We start from the raw sequence: 21,245 nt of genomic DNA on the forward strand, positions 1-21,245 counted from the left end.
CAACCATATCAGCGGCAACAGGATAAAAAACAGACAATAAAAATGAATGTGCTTTTTATAGGGCTATTGTCCCTCTCTGTCAATCTAGTTCACTCCACTCCATTTTTACAATCTGAATGAAGCAATTCCAACTTAACAACACCTGAATATGAATCCCCAACTGCCTTAAGGCAACCAGTTGGCTGGGTACAAAGGATGACAGAGTTGCTTTTTCAGGACCTGTGAAGACTGTCAATATTTCGGCCAGTGAAAAGAGAGCAAATTAAACTTGGAGCAGCAGCATGCAAATGAAGTGCTCTAACTATTGGACCATAACACCTTCTCTTTGCATGCTACTGCTGCCCTTTTATCTATAGAAAGGGCATATCTTTTGCATAATTTCTGCAAACTGCCATTCAAAGTTTGCCTGCAATTTGACAAGACAAACAAGCTACCAAAATCAGTCACTCAAAACCTTTTTACACAGCACACTTCATATTCACAGTGAGCCTAAGTGAAAGGCCAATGCAGATTAAATAAAAAAGAAGCTCAAGTATGTCCTTTTAGTAGGGTTTATACTTTATTTTTTTTTATTTGAATTGCTTTTTTGTGCACACAGCCCTACAACCTCAAGTTTTCAATATTACCATATACATTATTTTACAGTAACTCCAGTTTCAAAAAACCTTGTTTATGTCTCATACTTACAAATTTGAATAACAAAACAAAAAATAAACAGGAATGCAAGATGCAAGAGTTGCCTGGTTTTTGATCAAGTTGACTTAACTAGAATATAAAGTAGTAAGTAACCACAAGTATGTGGAATGCTGCCAAGAGGCAACAAAACAGACCACATGCCATCACAACAATGCTGCCCTTGGGCACAGAAATCCAGAGATAAGACGTAAGTGGCATTGTGGAAATTAAGCTGTAAGCAAAAAGCTTTGCTGTATCCTTGTGCCTTTTTACCTGGTCATAAGAAAGCTTACAAGCATGAATTGGTTAATGATGGCCTGATCACAGGTTTTGACCTCTAAGGAAACCTCAACTAAGATCATAGTAGAGTACAATGAAAAAACTGACAAATTGGCCAATGCACTACCTGTTCGGAAGGTAAGAGAGATCGACAACTACACTTTAATTTATTTTCATCTTCAAAGCTATGTGTGAGGAAAGTATATACAAATATATATACTGGTATATACCATTTCATTTGCACATCTGCTGATAGAGTGCTCAATAGTAGAAGAACCAGAGCGTTAATATTAAATCCAGGTGATGTGATCAACAAATGATATGACTTGGCATTTTATTACTAACTAGTTTCATACCGCACAAGAAGTGCGGCACTCCTCAGATATTGTAACAAACTTTTCATTTGGCTATTTTTATCTGAGGAGTGCTGCACTTCTTGTGTGGTATGAAAAGTAGTTAGTAATAAAATGCTAAGTCATACCTTTAGTTGGTCACATCACCTGGATTAAATATATAAATACATATATAATTTTGTATCGCACATTACAGTACAATATACAGTACAATGTTTTCTTTACAAATATTGCTTCGAAAAGTCAAAACTTGACAGACTCAGACTGGCGTAACTCTTGGTTTTTTTGCAGGAGAAACATGACACTGAAAAGAAATAAAAAAATCTTTATGGTTCAAAGACAAGAGTCACATGACAGTGTTTGTTACCATAATTCAGGTGACTCATGGAACATGAGACAATGAAACCAACTTTTTCCTAGGACAACAATATTCAGTACTGTATTCTTCAATATAATTAAGGATGGGAAAATGAAAGAAGTGTTTTATTAATCAATATCTGTATATCTAATACAGGTTTTTCTTCATTTACATAAACATTTCTTTCAATTTTCCCTGTTAAAATGTCTTGAATCACCAAAGATACCTAGTGTACATTAACACTTTAAATTATTTTGACGCTTCGCCTCCAGTTTATAAATGTAAAACAGATCTGCCACTCACATTGTAATCATAAAAATTGTTATTGCTTGTTTGAATTTACCTTTTCCCATCTCTCTAACATTTTTGCATACTCTATTTCATAGAACCTGAAGACATCCTCACAATCCTGTGAAGAAGATTTCAGTAAATCAATAATTATGTGCTTATTTCTATTTATTTACATTATTTTAGTAAAGGTAACAGTGCACCTAACAATTACCTCACAGAATTATAATTGTTGTTGGGTAAGGCAATTTCTACACCAGCATTACTGCACATTTCAGACGAGTACAGTTCACATGGTCGAAATGTGATCTCACCAGTACGAAACTCCATAGTACGTCATTTTTTCAACCAAACATTAAAGGAAAGAAAACTCCATTTCAACATTGTACATAAAAAAAAAATCATACGTGGAATGACAGTGCTCTAGATTGGGATTCTGATCATTTACAGGACTATAATAATCAATGCTACTAACCTGGTGAATTTCATGCTCTGGTGGATTGTATTTTAAACAATTTGCCTTCACCAACAGCATGTCAGCATGAAATTCAGTATACTCTTGATATTTTCCAGTCTGAAACATACCAAGTAGCATCAACATGACTGTACCACCTTGTCTCAATTGAAAAGACAAATAACTTTTGTGCTACTTGTTTTTTCAAGTAGCCCATGAACAGAGTGTTACTAAGTATTTATGAGTCAATGAGTCAATGAGTCAACGAGTTAGTGCAGTTAATTAAACCATATAAAATGAAAGCTAAAATTTCAGAGAGTGCTTAGGCCTAATCACTGAAATGAGGGCTTAGGCTTAATCAACAAATTATTGCTATATTGACTGTGAGTCTCATTGACTCATGACTCATGACTCATTGACTCATTTGACTCATAAAACATGCGTTCTCCCATGAACAAGCTCTTGAACTGGCCTTTCAAAGAGAGGTCCCATGTTTTATGAGTCAATAAATCAATGAGTCAATGAGTCATGAGTCAATGAGACTCACAGTCAATATAGCAATAATTTATTGATTAAGCCTAAGCCCTTGTTTCAGTGATTAGGCCTAAGCACTCTCTGGAATTTTATGGTTTGGTTAACTGCACTAACTCATTGACTCATTGACTCATTGACTCATAAATAGTGTACACTCTTTCAAAGATGTTTGTTTCCTCGTTTGAAGCACCTGCGGCAGGTGATCACAACAATAACAACAACAAACTTTATTCAAGTGTTAAGTGCATTTAGTGCTGAGTCACTGTTTATATTGAGGACACTGTACAGAAATCTAATCAAATTAAATCAATGCGTGGTTACCCCCAATTTTCTTTTTGGACTTCAATGACACTTGTTAAGATCTACATTTCCTGCATAATCACACACCGGGGAAAAAACATCTTTAATTAGTAGGCACCGTCTTTAAGGGATTGAAACAAATATTGCACGTAAGAAATATCCAGCATTCCTCTCAAGAAAACTATTAGCCCCTTTGTGTACGCTAATTTTCAAGTGGTCAAAACACATTCAGGATTGACAATGGATGGAAGATAACCAACACTGAAAATGTCATTTAAGATTCTAGTAGCCTTACCTCAAGCTTAACTCTGATTGTTCCAAAGTCCATAGGAGTTTTAATAACCTTGTCGTAACCTGGTGCATCTATGGGGTCAACTAACCAGCAGAAAAAGAAATAAAACATTTAAAAATAACAGCAAACCAGTATATTCCTTGTCTTCACTACTTCAGTTGAGTACACGCCAGCCTTTGTTATTTAATCACTAAGAGTGACCAGCATAAAATTCCTCCATACAATATCACTTTATTGTCTAACATATCGGTGGTTACAACGTACACATACAAGTCTATAGAGTAAAAGAAATGATAGTGAGTGATTACCCCATTGACTCCTGGGGGTTCCCCATTGACAAGTAAATTTGATTAGTTTATTTTTCAATGTTTTGTAGTTCAGGGAAATCACATTTTTTCTATACATCTATTGAAAACTCTTGCTGAACATTAGAATGTCCCAAATTAGGACAGTTGGCAGGTAGCAAATCAACAATTAATCAGTGATGTGGAGTGTACTTCAGTCAATCACACTGTACCTCACAGAAGTTATTACCATTCATTTACGGTACAGCTCAGGTGGGGGGGACTCCCATATGGAACAGACGGGGATCTGAGCGTGGCTCAAGCTTTTTGTGACTCCTAAAGGAGACCAATGTGGGCATGGCTTAAGCAAATTTTGACCCCTAACAACAAGTTAAAAAGAAAATTTGACTTCTGTTTCTCTTCGCATAATTCTGTGTTTCTTCGCGGAACCCTAAACGAGACCTTAGCGGCTTTAAATATTGGCGCTTTGCCCGGAACACCCTAAGCGAGACCAAAATCCAAAATTTACACCCTAAGCGAGACGACGAGCATCCCCGTCTGTTTCATATGAGAGTACCCCCCCCCTTCCCCGGGGCAGTACAGTACCTGGTTTGAGGAACCAGCTGGCAGCACCAAAATCACCTTTCCGTCGTCCTTGCCCACGATAGCTTGCCACCTTTTGTAGCAGGCTGCAAGGCAAGAGTTGAACCAGAGAGTGAGGAGAACATGTGGAGCCCACATGTAGTGGACGGAACATTGGTGCCGTCGTCGACCATACCATGAGTTTTGAGGAACATTGAACTGCCTTTTTTTTTTTATTCGCATACGCCCATGCCTTAGCATTGACTCCACCAAAACACTAGTGCATGCATTAGTAACGTCTCGCTTAGATTACTGTAATGTGCTTCTCTATGGCCTACCTGAATATCTTACTCAAAAACTACAATATGTTATGAATGCGGCAGCCAAAGTTATCACTTGCGAGCAAAAGATTGATCATGTCACACCACTACTTATTGAGCAACAATGGCTCCCCATTCATTTGACATTAAAAGCAGCGCATCTATCCCTATTTTTGGGACTTTTAGACCTTAGACTTTTTCGATTTTTATTTTTTTTATACTGCTATATTTGTAGTTTTAAGTGTATAGATTTCAATTTATTTGACACTGTAAAGTGCATTTGGGCGTCAGGAAAATGTGCTATAGAAATTCAAATTTATTTATTATTATTATTATTATTATTATTATTATTATCATTATTGTTTGTCTCAGGTCTGACTCATTTTAAACAGCTTCCTACATACCTGAGAGCACCTCTAACCCAACCACTAACTTGTCTGAGTGGTGATGCATCCAGTGACATTGGAGGCTTTCGTTTCCTTCCACTGGTTCTTATGTTACCAAATGCTTCAAGAGCTCTCATTTCCTTTTCTGTCAGTTCAATGCTTTCACTTGCACTGTTTGAACTGCTTGTGGAAGTGGACAAAACATCAATAGGTCCATCCCAGCTCTCCTCCTCAAATCTTGGCAAATTGCTAGATGGCTGACTCTCCTGAAAGCTTTTATCCATCTTGGTTTCAGCTGTGATTTCTTCATTGTTGACATTTTTATTCCCAGCAGTGCATACATCTGGCATATCTAAACTTTTTGCATCTGAGGACTGCAAAAACCCAAATGGTGAATTATCACATTGCAGATTTGGTTCAGACGTATCACCAGAGTCTCCCTCCATACTTTCCACAAAGCTTTCAATTATATGCAATGCATTATCCACAGGAAGCCCAGCATTTTCCAGAGACTCCTCACCACAGTTTACTTTGACATTTTGATCATCATAGCGAGAACTTCGCAAAGGTGAAGAAAGACCCACATCCACCACAGGCTCAAGAATTACCTCCTCGACATCATCATGTAAAGACTCGGGGTAGAGAGTTTCAGGTACACTACCTCCTATTATTTCAGAAATCTCACCAGTATCATCCACTCTCTGAACAGTTACATTTTCAATAGATTCTTTTATTGTCTCTAGCTGGGTTTCACAAGGTTTTGTTTCAGAAACAAGGTCTTCTTTGTCAGGATTTTCAGTATTTAAATCAGACACAGAAACCACCACATCTTCAAGTGACAGTGGATCCGAATCTGTTACTTGCTCCTTTGGAGTGATTTCCACATTTTTGTCAATCTGCTCCTTGATTGGTGTGCTTTCAGCCATAACTGGGAAAAAATCTAATCGTGTGGGTGCCTCAGTGATACCACAACTACTGTCAATTGTTTCTGAACATATGAGAAGAGAATCATCTTCTGATGAAGTGTTGTTATCACATTCAACTACTGTGCTTTGCTCATTCACATCTGCTGCTTCCGAGCCTGATATTTCAGCAATACCCACGTTCTCCTTGATCTCTTGAATATTGCAGTTAGCTTGATCAGTAGAAACTGGGTTTGTTTCCTGACCAGCTTGAACTACTGGCAAATATTTCTGTTTAACAACTTCATCCAAAACTGATACACCTGCAGCACTTTTAGCTGGTGTGCTTGCAGCCACAGAAACTGACGACTGAAGTTGTGCTGCAGAATGTGGGCCTACAGTTGCCACAGGAACAAGAACAGTGGGAAAGACAGTGACATTTTTTGCTGGAGCTGGTAGTATGGTTGGAAGTTTTCTTGTGACTGTTGTAGGAAGACCAGCAGCTGACTGAGGGACACTTGGTGGTTTTGGAGGTGCAGGCAGAATGGCAGGCAAAGGTCTGGATCGTACCTGTGTGGTAACTGTTGGTGCTGAAAGACTGGGTGTAATCTGAGAAGGAGACAGCTTTGGACTGACCATAACAGCTGTTATTTTGGCATCTTTCTTGGAAGCACACTGTGGTGGTGCAATAGCTGTGAATGTCAGAATGAAACCTGTAAAAGCCATTCTTAAATTGGAGCCCATAACTGGGGAAAACATAACAACTTCATCGTGTGTAAACTGTACTTAATATTAAATATCACTTTTAGTTACTCCCATGGCTGACATGCCTTTCTTATTCCTGGTCAGGAAAAGAATGAAAAAATCAGCAGTTCGTTAACTTCTTCTCCTAGAGGACCCAAGGAGTGATATCATTCCCCTTGAACTCAATTTCTATTTATGCCGACTTTTTGTGGATCTACATGTATATGGCTACAAGCCCAGCATCCAGATAGATTTTGTAACAAGCATGACAACAGTCATTGTGAAGGGGTCAATCTGAAGAAAGAAATAATAACAACTGTAGACCTTACCTTGTGTTTTAGTAATCCCATTCCCCTGGGAAGACGTAGTTTGAATAGAGATACTTGTTGTAGGCGGCAAGGAAGCTGGGACTGACAGCACCATCCGTTTGTTCCTCCAACAAGTGTTGTCAAACCAGCTGTTTTGGAGGCTGAGGACAATGCTGCCGTTATGACACCCTTAGGTTTGGATGGTGACGACAGTGTGGTGGCTGTAGTGACAGTGGTTTTTGCAACTGCAGCATTTTGCGTGACCTTATCAACAATGACAGCAAAATTTATTTTAGAATCACAAATGAATAATGATATAAAAGTTTTAATCCTTTAACTAGAAGAATGCCTGATATAGATTTTACCTAGGTAATTTACTCATCAAAATTGCCTTTACATTCTAAGAGTACAAGTATGGTCACTAACTTTTAGTTCTATAAAACTGCATTTCCGAAAATTTCCATCTTCAAACCTAAAATACCCATGATAGGCATGAAGAACATGCACCTGTTGTGGTATTTGTCCTATAATCATTCTAATCTTAGGAATGAAAAGGGTAGCGTACAATAGTGATGGAAAAAATATCTTAAACAGATTTGACAATGAAATAAAGAAAATTAAGAAAAGGAATCTTACTGGAATGGTGTTAATCACTGTAATAGGAAGGGAGCCTAAGCATTGTTTATTTTATGCACCCTATTTGGCAGAAGAGGGAACAGAAAAAAGGCAATAATCAACCACACATGCACCCGATTCTTCCATGTAAGTTCGACTCTGCTTACCTGTGAGGTTGACTTCGTTAAACTTGCTGGGCTACTTATTCCTGGTACAGCACCTGCAACTGTTGCTTTGGACAAACCAGTTGTCATGACAACCACAGGCTTACTGACACCAACACCTCCTGTTCCTGGAACATGGATGACACGTACAACAGGCTGAGTACTTGTAGCTGGTAAAGCTGATGAAGACTGAGAACTAGGACTTGGTGTTACCATGGTAACAGTGGAACAAGTTCCCATGGTTGCTGGTGTAACAGACTTGAACTTCACAGTTCCAGGAAGAGGCTTGAATCTGGCCGCTGGTGGTTTAATAACTTTGTGTCTTGCCGCCAGTTGAGCTGTTGTTAAACCAGTTTTCAGTGCCACCCCAATGGGATTTGCAGTAATGGCTGGGTTGACAGCTCCACTAGTGACATTCTTTATGGCAGAGGATAGTGGGGTCTTTGATGCCAATACTCCCTTTGGAGGAGTTCCAGAAGCAAGTTTGGTTTGTGTCTTGGGGGTGGACTGTGTCATTACTGTTTGAGCTTTGGCTGTGGAGGATGTGACTGATGTCATGGTTTTGTAACTCAGAACTGTCTTGGACTGACAAATTGCTTGAGACACTGCTATTGTCTTGGTGAGGAGTTTTACTTGTGATGCTGAAGCAGGAAGTTGAGAAACCCTTGGAATAGCCTTGATTGTCCCAGCTGGTCCTGGTAAGGCTTTGCCAGACTTGGTCATAGTACTGACTGATGTGGTCTGTTTTGTCAGTGGCTTTGACACCAGTGTAGGAGTGGGGATAGTAACTTTTGTCACTGGTTTGTTGAGACTTGATACACTTAGTCGCCTTTTGCGTTTGGGTTTGCCATCATCATCATATCCATCTACATCACTGGACTGAGCTGAACCTGTAATGATGCAAACAGCTCATACACTGAGTTTGACAAATAAAACACATACATCACACCAAAAAAAAATTATTACCTGTTGGAGGTTGTTGTTTAATTGTGGCAGCTTTTGGATTGCTCTGCAGATTGGGTGATGTTGAAGAGTTTCCATTGGCATTTACAGAAGTAGGACTGCTACTAGCTTTATTGCCTACAGTAAAAAATGAATTAATACACTATATTATTATATGGCTCTGTCTCACGAGGACTGGGGACTACAAAATTCAAGAATTTGATTGGCTAAAATCGATATTGACCGCGGTCTAGATTTTCCCATCTAGATTGGCATCTAGACCGGTAATGTTTTGCGGTGAAAAGATTCAAACTAAAATGCAAAAATATTGAGTATTTTCTTCTACCAATATTTATTTATGGAAGTGCCAAACAGCATGATGACAAAAGAGAGGATGACGAGCAAACTTTGACAGAATTAAGTTCAGCTCATTGCCACTCATCGCCGTTCGCAAGGAAAATGTCAGTTAGTACAAACCAGTTACATTAAACGAATTAAATTTTCTTGTTTGCCATATAATGAACATCTTATTAACCGAGCTTAGTCAGTCTGTATGGGAGAATCTTGACCTCCGTCGTGTGTACAGACCTCACTGCGTTCGGTCTGTACTCACGACCTCGGTCAAGTTCTCCCATACAGACTGACTAAGCTCGGTTAATAAGAGCTAATTATTACATAAAAGGTCATCTCAAATTACACATTAATGTTAATCTAAAAGAAACCTTGACTGCATTGTAAACATTATTGTGCAAGAAAGACTGCAGTACACTTGCCTGAAGAAGCCAGAACCTTAGCATTAGCTGCAGCAGTGGCATTTGCAGCAGCCGTTGCTGATGCACTGAAAACAGTTTGAGGTACAAGGCGTGGCATAAGTGGAACAAGTCTCCGCCCCTCTGCTGCCCATTCAGCACAGCTTCCAGCACCATATATGCTGTAAAATTAAAACACAAATGAAAGAACTTTATTGGATTTCCATATTCCCTTATCACAGATTAAACTTAAACCAACATGCAAACATTTGTGTCATGAAAGAAGTTTACATCTCTTGGCAATAGAGCAACTTTCACATGACCTTGACAAATAAACGTAACAACAGACGTAAACAAAAATGCAAAACATTTCATTGGCTTATAGAACAAAAACGGATGCAAACAACATCATCTCTCCATGGAACTTTCTGGAAAGTTTTGCTTTGACGTCATTTGAAATGAAGTAATGTGATTGGGCAATCGAACTGTTTACTGCCCATAATTATAAGGAGTTTCCTTGGCAGGAATAAGGAGAAGGTTTGTTTTAATCTTGCCAAACATTGGTCCATAAAACAAACTGCGAACACTTGTTCAAGGTCATTTGAAAGGTGCTCTAATACATTATTATTTAATACATGTATTTTGCATAAGAGCATGTAAATGAGATGTTCCCATTAACCTTTCCCTCTTAAGAGTGACACTTACTGATTTTCCTGAGATGTCAATGCAAGATGGTTTTACCCAGAAGGACTGGTTCACGGGTGACCGGGTTAATGCCCAATAATTGGTGCTCACAGCAGCATTAGAACCCTGAGCATCAGCATCCATATCCAATTCCCTAACCACTGGAGCAGGTCATCTCCTTCTTCATGCATGTCACTGTATGTACATAACAGAATACATACTATGTATATATACTATGTACTCACCTTTCAGCAACAATAGCAAGCCTGTCATCACTGTATGCTCTTCTCACTTCCGCTCTGTGCCGCTCAGTCGATATACTATCAACCAGAAAACTACCAAATAAGTTTATCGCAACCTTAACTCGTTGTTTGAAGTTTTATTACGTGATAGATGTTGCTTGACTTGAGATGTCTCATAAAATAACTACTTGTCACTCTTGAGATAGGCCTTTTCTTAGACTCTTGTTTAAACTCATTTACATAAGGATCATAGCCATTCAAAACCAATTTCTACTATATTTATTGGACACATCATCTGCAACCAACAGTCATACTACAAGACATTATTACTTAAAATTTACATATTTACGTCAACTGACCTAAGTTGTGTTCCTAGATCTTGCAAGATTTTCTTTTTTGTCCTGGAAGAATAATCGAAAGGTGATATTCAAATGGTTATTGCCAATGTGAGTATGGTCATGAGAAGTGGAGCAGCGATGGCAAAGACGTGATAGCACTCCCCTGCCACCAACAGGATCCAGATTAGATTCCCAGACTCTGTGTCATACGCAGGTTGAGCTTGTTGGTTCTCAGGTTGCTCTGCTTTGAGAGGTTTTTCTCCGGGACTACTCCAGTTTTCCCCTCTCCTCAAAAACCAATATATTTTTATTTCTGTTGAATTGTTTTCTATGTGCAATGTCCCCAGTTACATGTAGTGCCCCAGTGCTAGAAGACTGGACAATTAAATAAAGTTCAAAGTTGAGAGGACAATTAGCCACTGTAATTTTCAGAGACATGTCAGTCACAAAACGACAGTTCCTCTCAGGACTACACGCAACAGGAAAATTAAACTACACAGAAAGTGTCATTCCAAGGTGAACTCTAATCAGTTTATTGTTTTAATTAGGTTGTTGAGGTCACAAAACAGAGCAAGGCTTATTGAAGGTGTGCCATATGGATGAAATTTGACAATCATAGTTGAATACAGCAAATACACATGTTCAAATGCCATTCAATCTGTAGAGTTTGATCAGTATAGTATGTATGTTACAAAGAAGATACAATAATATTGTTACTATTGAAAGAGAGAAACGTATATACAGAATGTAACTGGTCACGCAAAATAACTTTAAAGCTAAATGGACAACGTTATTGAATATTTACAATGGTCAGAAAAGAGGCTATGCATGAAATTTGACATTACCATGTAAATCTCCATAAGCAGACACCATCAATCTATTACTTACACTGTATCTCACTAAGGCTAACCAATCATTGATACACCACAGCCAGAACTCATTTCCAATTCATTAAGAAAATGGAATGGATACTTCAACATTATATGGAGTTTACCCTTATCCCAGAAGACTACAAAATCAACACAATAGCAGTTGTCATTGCAATGGAAGCACTTCCTCTGTGGTTATTTGAGACCAAGAGTTGGCAGGTGGGGTTTCAACTCAATGAACGTTCACCTAATGCTCATTCAACTGTACGTATGTACAATAACTTATCAGCTGTTGCTACATGTAACTAAATTTTGAGTTCAAGTTAACTAACTAACCGGCTTAACTCTCCTTGAGCTCTAAAAGCACTGATAATGGATGAATATGCTTCCAGTTCTAGAAAAACACAGACATTATGCAGTCATTTTCACATAATTATCAGCCTAGTTTAGTATTAGAATTTCACTTTAAATTGAGCATTCAGCTTTTCTCACACCAAGGATACTTGGTTTATTGTACCAACAAACAAACAAAACACATTTAAATCTTATATTGTTGGTACTGTAGCAACAAATACAAATAATTTTATCTTCCAAATTCATAAACAGAAGCCTTAGAATTAGTGCAAAAACTAAAGAGCCCAGAGAAAGATCTGCTGTGAAATGACAATACTGGATATCAGTCCCACTTGAATTTATTTATTTATCTAAGATGGTCATTTATCTATAATTACCAAAAGTATAGATCTACAACACAAATCATAATTATAATAATGATAATAACAAAAAATTGCTCTATTTAATTAGCACAAAACAATAATTTATCTGACAATAGGATGACACAATGGAAATGAAATTATAGATGGTTTGCAACCAATCTCTAGAGACAAAGACAACAATGCCGCAATGCACAATATTGCTGGTGGATGAACAAGAGGAGCTACTGGTAATGAGAGATCTTTTGTCTTCGTTCACCAACACGGTGGAGATGACATAACATTAAATCCACCTATGCTGATAAATTTGGAAACCTGTCACTTTGTAGCAGAGTTTCTGAGGGTCACAGCAGACAAACGTTGCATTTGTTAACTCTCAATTGAACAGTTTTTTAAACAACATTGGCCCCATGATAGCATCTCAGAAACTATCAGAGTTCTTTTCAATTAAACAACCAATAAACAGAGTTGATAATGTAAATTGGCCACCGTACAGAGACTCTAAAAGCTGACATTTCGAGTGTTAGCCCTTTGTCTTTGGATTCGCTCTGACGAAGGGTTAACGCTCGAAACGTCAGCTTTTAGAATCTCTGTATGGTGGCCAATTTACATTATCAACTCTGTTGATAAAACCAAAATTTTTGTATACTACTTCCCCACCAATGCAGCACCACAGTTTCTTTAGAAACTAGCCCCTTCAACCAATATACCTAGCCTCCTAAGAATTCTTTTTGATTCATCTCTCGTAATATCCATCACTTCTGCACACATGGTGACTTCAAGAGATCCCCTTACACTTCTCCTAAGGGAACAAATAAAGCGGAAAAGGACTTGTAGGTATTGGTGTCAAGAGCAACCTTTTGCTAGCAAAGATGTAGACGAACAGATGACTAACAACCAATCTTTCACTAACTATAAATTCCAGCTTTATGTAAACGTTATCATTACCGACAAAATGAGACAGCGAAAACATGTCTTTAAAAAACCACTGACTAAATTCAAACAAAGCTGTCTTCGCATTAAGTTTAATTCTGTTGGAGTTACTCGCAAGCATACAATGTACAACTTCAATATCTACTTTGATTCGTTCTGCACCACTTCAATTACATCTTCATACGTTTGTTATAATTTTCCTAAACTTGTATGCATCAACGATTCGAATCTATATTCCGAAAAACATGAAAACATGTGAGAATATATAACTGGGCGCCAGGAAGTTCTAATCAAAGATCATCATCATCTCAAGTTTAATTTAAAAAGAAAACGTTATGTTACGCTAAACATTCACAGGAATGTCTAGCTTAAGGGCCAACAAAACAAGTCGGAGAGAAAAAACCACAATCCTACCTTTAAAACACTGTCCCTTTCTTCGACGATCACTACATTACTCGGAACTGTCTGTAAAGAGATCGTCCTTCATATCTTTAGTTTATGCTTCACTTTGTAAATAGATTGTCTTCACTTTTTTACTTTAATACTGCACATTTGCATGTAAACGAGCCTTTGCTCATTTGCAATATGTGGGTAAACAAAGTTACTTACTTACTTACTTACCAAATACAAACAGTCCGCCATATTGACTTCTGTCATAGCAGTGCGCATGTGTTTACTCCTTGTTTACTAACGCGGGCTCAGGGTCCATTTTGATGTCAAGGTTTGTCAAGACGCCAAATTTTACGATCACAGAATTTGCCCCTTGCCCCAAGGTAAGAAAAACACTAGTAATTCTCAAAATCCGTTCAAACGTGCTGATACTATGAACAATTAGTAGAATCGTAAACAATTAGGGTTTGTTTTGGGAATTGCATGAACAGATCTGACCATCAGGGACCATAACCTGACGAACTTATTGTTTTGTTCACAACCTCGAGCCTCGGTAGGCGGGAATGAATCCATGAACTTTTAAACGGCTCATTCCTTCAAGCTAGATATTCAAATATCCAGAATAAAAAAATCAAAGAGAATTCACTCCAGCTCATATCAAAGATGCTATGTGATACAACAACACAAGCTTATTATAAAATGATTACTCACGTCACCGCCGAACCTTTTCGTTTACCCGAACACATTTTATGGTGAAAGCTAACTGTGCTACTATTTGGTAAATATAAGTCTATAATTGTACAGATGTTTTCTTGCAAGTTCAGTTGATCCATCACTTTTTAATACACAAAAATTTGATCGTAAAGTATAGTTCAATGCGCGCGTTCACTACATAAATTATGTATGCAGACCTTCATGTAAATCAAAGATATACACAGATTCCTCAGTACATACAAGGCAACCACAATTAAACATACGAACAATATGTGATTTATTTAAAGAACAATTAGATACAAATCAAGCTCCTTTGCAGAATAAGAAAATTAACAATGCTGAATATAGAATGAAATCCAATTAAAACCAATTGATCAATTGGCTTACATGTACATGTAGTTCAGTAAAACTTTAACGAACGTGATTTTGTTGTTCAAAGAAGGTGACACATTCTTCTAGCTCGCAGTGCTGAAATACGTGTGAAGTTGTCTTGATTTGTATCCTTCTTAATAAGGTGTAAAGATACAGTATACTGTATGTCCATTTTTATTTTTAAGTACATAATACAGCCTTCTCAAAACTGGCCGGTTGATGACTCAATAGTCCATTTTACAATAGTGTGCTCAGTTACCTGGCCTATGAATGAAAGTGAGGCTGGAGTTGACCTTGTTTTGATAGAAGCCTCATTGCTTTTCTTATGTAAATTTTTAATCAATTAGCATGACAACAACATCATTAAACTAAGAAACGGAGGGAGGTCTGTATCATAACAGGGTCAACACCAGCCTCAATTTCATTTAGAGACCAGGTAACTTAGCACACAACTGTAATCAAGCCACCTCCCCCTCAGGAAAGCTTGAACTAGTCAGAAAATTTCAGACAAAAACACATTTTAGCTCAAACGTCGGAAGTCACTAAAGATATTATAAAAGCTTGAAAAAGCTTGTTTGACCGCACACAATTCACGTCTGAAATACTTTATTTGTTACACATGTGAACTGGTTTATTTAATTAACATTCCTCGTAATTCTACAAACAGTCTGATCAAGTCCAGTGGGACGAAATGTTAAACTTTGTGGACAAATCGTTTAATGTTTTTTTTTTTTTTTTTTTGGTTTCCCTGTTATTTGAAACAATTCTGACATAGGAGTACTTGATTTACTTGCAATTTATTTAATATATTATCCTGTGTGTTTTGTTAATTAAGTAGTCAGATTTTATTGGTATAAAGTATTTTAGCTAAAGCCTCTTTTCTTACAGATATTCATGCAATTTTTCAAATTATGTTTGCTGACCATCAGCCTGTTTCCCTCATGTATTCCTCAGAGTTTTGATGTGTAACAGTAAACAAAAAATCAATCCTATTTGCTAAACAATAACTTATCAAATTTCATTCATGTGCAAATTTTGTCCCTTTTATTTTTCCCCCACATTGCACGTAAAAATTCCCCAGGCGGAGCATGCCTCCCAGACCCGCTTCTAGAAGCCTGTGTCCTTTGGGCACTCGGCTTGGGTGGCCTTTAGCACCCAAACCGTCTGCCACTTTCCTTATGACCGACCTGCTCCCCAAAAATATTTTGAAAAGAGGCTAATTAGTATTATAAATCTTAGCTATGTTTTTGCTAGTTTGCAAAAGTGATGGAGGTAACTGGAATCAATCAAAAAAATTTTACTAGTTTGTGGAGAACTGTCTTGTGGATAATTTCAAGATGTTATGTATTGAAAAGGGTACCGTTCAAATACAATTCTACATTTTCCTTAGTATTCTAGTTTTAGGCTGCTAGACAAGATGTGCGAGACTGACATGTGAAGCTCAAGAGAAAAATGTGGCATTTTGCAAATTTTAAACACCACTTTTGCTGTGTTTGTTTATTCCACACAAATTTGGGGTGGTGGTGCTTATTAGATGTGGGGAGGCTTATTATGTATTTTTCCTAAGGCTATAGGGGTGGCTTATTAAGCTGAGCATTTACCCCCGTACTTTTTCAGTTTAAAGTGAAAGTGAATGCAAAAGTCATATTTTCCTGGGGTTAACTTAGACCATTCTTAAACTTTCAGGTGCCACATGTGCGCAGATTACACACACATGTGATAATCATGGGAAAATCGTCTTCTTCTTTAGACTCTACCCAAGCAATTCCTTGTGAGGTGGTCATCGTTGGTGGAGGCTTATGGAGGGCATTGAGGTTGCTATGCAACTGGAACAATTACTGTATAGTCACACTCATTGATCCGCAAAGATGCTTTCCAATCATAACATTGCAGGGCCTGCGCTGTGTGTGTAAGAGCCATCTTTTACCAGAAAGACGATGATACCTTATGCGGCGGAATCTTGAGGCATGGATCATTTGGTTAAAGAATCGTGTTGTGAGTTGCAATAAGCTCCAGAACCACGTGACTCTAGCTAGTGGAACAGAAATAAGTGTGTATGACTTACCTGGTGGTTTGCATGTGGATCGTCAGTTCCATTTCCATGTAAGAAGTTATGTGATTTATACAGGTCATAATGTCAGCTTGATATATTAATAACATTCTAAAAGTCCAAACCGTCTGCAGAAGTAAACAATGCTTTGTGTGTGTTTTTTCTGACACTGTACAAGTTTTCTAATGATACATATTGGAACAAAAGGTAACCCTAGCAGCGATTAATTAGGCTGTCTAACTCAAAATCAAATTTTGCAGAATTATTTTTCTACTCCTATACTGAATAGAGTTATTTTAGCTTGGTCACTGGTAGTCAGCCCCATTAATTCCTGGGTAGTTTCTTCACCTTGCACTGTTTATCAATATCCCAGTACCTGTCTCTTGTACTATGTGGCTTTTTGGCTGGGTTCTGCTGTCAGCTGGATTTTTCCAGCCATGGGAGTGGTAGTCCTCCAACTAGGAGCTGACTACCAATGGTGGAGCTGCTACAGTGTAGATGTTTCAGACACCCCCTTCAGTTTGTTGATTAAATTTACATGTAGTTTGGTAATTACCCAGGCACATCCATTGGGCTTTGTTTTCCACATTTAGTCAGCAAATCGCAGGTGGAGTTCTTTAAAGCACACTTGTGAAATCAAAAACAAGCCTGCGTTACCCTTGTCCAGTGGAATGGGCTGCCGCTGGTGCTGACCAAAGGGATCGCAGCTTCTGGGAAACACAATTGATGGCTTGTGATGGCGTGCAAAAAAAAGGGCTCGTGGTCATTGTCAAAAGGTTAGAAACAAATGCGATGATTCTAAATATGCTCAAAACCACATAAAACGCCCCATAAAAGACGATCAAGAGTAGACCCACCACTAAAAGATGTTTGGCGTTTTCGAATTGGGTCGCTCTGCGAACTTTAGGAGAGCGAATATTGTAGGCGTGAACCTATGGAGGATCAATGCTGTATCAAATGGAGCTATCTGATGTTGGATTCGAAACGGTAGAATCCCCTATATTGGTTGTAAATGTTTGGGCATTTTAGGACATGATCATGAAACCCCCAGTAGAGATACCAGTACGAACTCTACAACATGTGAGGAACAAGAATAGAAAGGTTTAGTAAGAATTTGTTTCAAGTACAACCAAGTCTTCAAAATGCATTGTTTCATTAAGGTTGGGAAATCGCATCAGAATAAAAAAACGAATTGATTGTTTTAAATGCTCCAGGACACTGTGTCAAAAGGGGACAAAGAAAGTAAAAACATCGAGCTACAAGCTAAGATGCGCGATATTCATCGTTGTTTTCATTGTAACAGAGTGATGTGTCTGAAAGTTTATGAGAGTCAAACCCATTACAGCGGAATAATTATAAAATATTTTGACGTTGAGTACAGAATGATTATAGATTGAAGAGATTCCTGCGTCCTACCCCAATCGTGTATGTTGACCCGAGCAAACAATAGCAAAGCACAGCACCATATAGCCAATGTAATGAGAGTAATTTGGAACAAAATGTCAGGACAACAATGTGTTGCAATTGAGTTTGTACTTCTTTTGATTTATAATAACACACAAGGAATCATTTTAATTAATGATCTCCAGGCCTGACAATAATGGAATATTGGAAATTACCAAACAATGTTAAATGTTGTTTTGAGACGTTACCATGAACTTCTAGAATAATGGCCCTGTACATCAAGAGTCTACAATAGAGGGGAATATCTGTATTGTAGCCTCTATTAAACAAATAGCCTTTGAATTCACTAAAGATCTCAAACGACACCAATTTTATATTAACAATGGAAGGTATTGGTGTTTCTATCTATCGTAATGGTAATATGGGATTTAAAATTATTTGATTCTCATGCAATGACTCTACGGTTAGAGGACATCCTCAAGGGTACCATGTGTGCTTCTTGAGTGGTTGGTGTCTTGATAGCTTAAGCTTGTTATGTTCGGAGTATACACACAATGATGTATTTGAGGTGAAAGGGGTACAAATTGTGTTCTTTTCCTGACAATTTCGACTACTTACACTTAAAACCATGAAACAACTAAATACGTTAGCACGACAAATAGTAGCACAAAATAATCACATTTCAGAATTCATGATTTTCGCTGAACCAATGGACGAATATTTCAGATCCTGAAGAACTTTTCACCTACACCATCCAGATCCGTGCAATCCACGAGTTACTTTGCCATTGGACGGGTTTGATTAGATTCTAAGGAGCTATTTAACAAAGTTTACTTCACATGTGAAGTTTATAACCAACTTTGTGAAATGAACGCCCAGAGGAGTCTGGGAAAACAAAAAAGAACTCTATTTTTCCCAGAAAATGGTTGGGTTCCTGTCTTATTGCACCTGCTTGATTTAAAACGGAAACAGGAAACAGTAGACAGTCGGAAATAAACGTGGAGATTTTTTACAGTGTTTCAAGAAAACAAGAAACTTTTTAATTAGTCTTACACACCATAAAGGAAACTGGAGAAATTAAATGTTCATTGGCTTGCTGTAATGCCTGAGTGAAAGAATGAAACTTATGACCAACTTTTTGACAAGTGTATTTTCATCAGCGGTTTCAGCGTGTCATTTCTACCGTTTGCAGAATACTATTGTGCCAAGCAACACAATCATCCTTTTTGTTGTGGAAATGACACGAATGTCCTCTTCTACTATCAATTTCAGGTTTCCATAATTCCTGAATGGCTTTTGATCAAGACCTTCTTCCACAGATTTCTTCCGCAAAGAACTTGATGTAATGTTTTCCCCCACTGAAAAATGATGACAGTACTTTTTGCAACAGCAACAGTACTCTTTTTAGCAGTGTGGGAAAGATTCCATGTGCTTTTAACCGGCTGCTTTGTTTCTTAGTCAAAGCTGTTAGACATACTGCCAACATAGTTCTTTCTTATTATTTTGTAATTTCTTTATTTCTGACGATGCTTTAAGAAAGGGAAAACAGGGATTGGTAGAAAAAAAAAAACAAAACAGTCGCTGAAACTAGTTTTTAGATTTCGAGTCTCCCTCCACACCTCCAAATTCTAGGGTTTCCTGGTGTGGTAGCTTTCAACGTTCCTTTCTGACTAGTTGTTCAGCAACCCACCAATCAAAAATATTGTTTGAAGACCACTATCTCAGTCTCCTCCTGGCACTCACCTCTGCTGACCAACAAAGCCCAAGGACTCTGGGTAGAGATTGAATTCATTTAGAACTGTGCCGCCTGGCTGCACGCAGCTGGTGTCTAGTTTAGTCATATTAAAGCTCAGTGGTCAAGGATCACCTTCTGTAATAATTAATATAATATATAATTAGTAGTAGTAAGTAGTAGTATTGTCCTGATTAAATGAATTAAAATCATTAATTTAACCATTTCGCCTTGCAGCCAATTCAGTGCCACTGGGAAACACGTCAGGAAGACGCTGGAACAAACTCTACAGGGAATTTGCAGACCAGGTGATACAGTGGTTCAACTTATGTGATGAAATTTGAGTTTTCATTTGTTGATTGTACAATTCGGAATTAATAGATGAACCAGCTTCAATGTCTTTTGAAGACTAATTGCCCAATGTTGGCTGTTCAAAATACAGGGTGTTGCCTCCCTGTACGAAACTCCAGATAGTTCAATTTGACAAATGAGTATTATATGTATTATTATTATTATATTATTATTATTATTACTCTTAATTTATATTTTGTTAAATGACATATAGCAATAAAACAATGCAAAAAACATTTCTCAAAAACAGTTAAGAAATTTTGTAAAAAACGGTTAAAAATACACCTAGTTTCGATGTTCGCAGGACGTCCTTATCAAGTGAAAAAAGACAGTAAAAGTAGTCTGTAAATACGAAAAAAAGGAATAGTTTTATTAAGAAAAAATGGAACATAAAATATGCTTGCTACATGCGATAGACAAGATTTGAGTACTGATGGAGTCTCTCTGATGTTTAGGTTAGGCCTCAGTATGCAGTCGTGTTTGGTTTATGTCCATGACTTACCTAGTGCACTTGCACCCAACATATTTGCTTTCATGACTTAAAGTCCATTCTAAAACAGCAGACATGCCGCATTATTCTACCACAGATATAGTCATGATGCTGCTTGGTGCTGATGCTGTTTTCTTCATCATGCGTTTCTCTTTGCTCTTTTTTGGGTCGCTTCAGCCTTGTCTCTCCTACCTGGGGGGCCTGACTGCACACAACCTCCATGTGCCAAGATCCGCAGCATGAGTCTTTCCAGTTCCCCTGCCTGCATACCAGCAACAAGCATTTCGCTCTTACCGACATCCTTCAGTGCAGCGTTAGGTCTGCCAACATGCCTTTGTCCCAATATTCCAGCTTACTTATGGCAGTTCCCTTGGGGATTAGCCCATCTTCCATTCGGTGCATGTGTCCTTCCACCTGAGTCTGTGCTGTCTGGG

The 21,245-nt window shown here is 37.9% G+C and overlaps 2 protein-coding genes across 2 annotated transcripts in view; one reads left to right on the top strand and one right to left on the bottom strand.

The window, feature by feature from the left end:
* Positions 1 to 1,425: 1,425 nt before the first annotated feature.
* Positions 1,426 to 13,965, bottom strand: LOC137983550 (BRCA2-interacting transcriptional repressor EMSY-like). The gene is given in 17 exon segments (XM_068830707.1): positions 1,426 to 1,611; positions 2,009 to 2,074; positions 2,429 to 2,527; positions 3,537 to 3,616; positions 4,424 to 4,506; positions 5,124 to 6,720; positions 7,081 to 7,182; positions 7,185 to 7,323; positions 7,842 to 8,728; positions 8,805 to 8,918; positions 9,554 to 9,711; positions 10,459 to 10,533; positions 10,815 to 10,856; positions 11,999 to 12,056; positions 13,086 to 13,177; positions 13,723 to 13,773; positions 13,930 to 13,965. Coding segments are annotated over 15 exon segments (3,606 nt in total). The 5' UTR covers positions 13,147 to 13,177; positions 13,723 to 13,773; positions 13,930 to 13,965; the 3' UTR covers positions 1,426 to 1,566.
* A 64-nt stretch (positions 13,966 to 14,029) lies between these two features.
* The window catches only part of LOC137982026 (ferroptosis suppressor protein 1-like), a 42,308-nt gene continuing 35,092 nt past the window's right edge, over positions 14,030 to 21,245 (top strand). Inside the window, exon 1 of the mRNA XM_068829043.1 lies at positions 14,030 to 14,049. The gene's annotated coding sequence lies outside the window, so the exon portion shown is untranslated. The remainder of the gene's footprint in view (positions 14,050 to 21,245) is intronic.

Source organism: Montipora foliosa, chromosome 13 (assembly GCF_036669935.1).
Source record: "Montipora foliosa isolate CH-2021 chromosome 13, ASM3666993v2, whole genome shotgun sequence".
NCBI classification, from domain to species: domain Eukaryota; kingdom Metazoa; phylum Cnidaria; class Anthozoa; order Scleractinia; family Acroporidae; genus Montipora; species Montipora foliosa.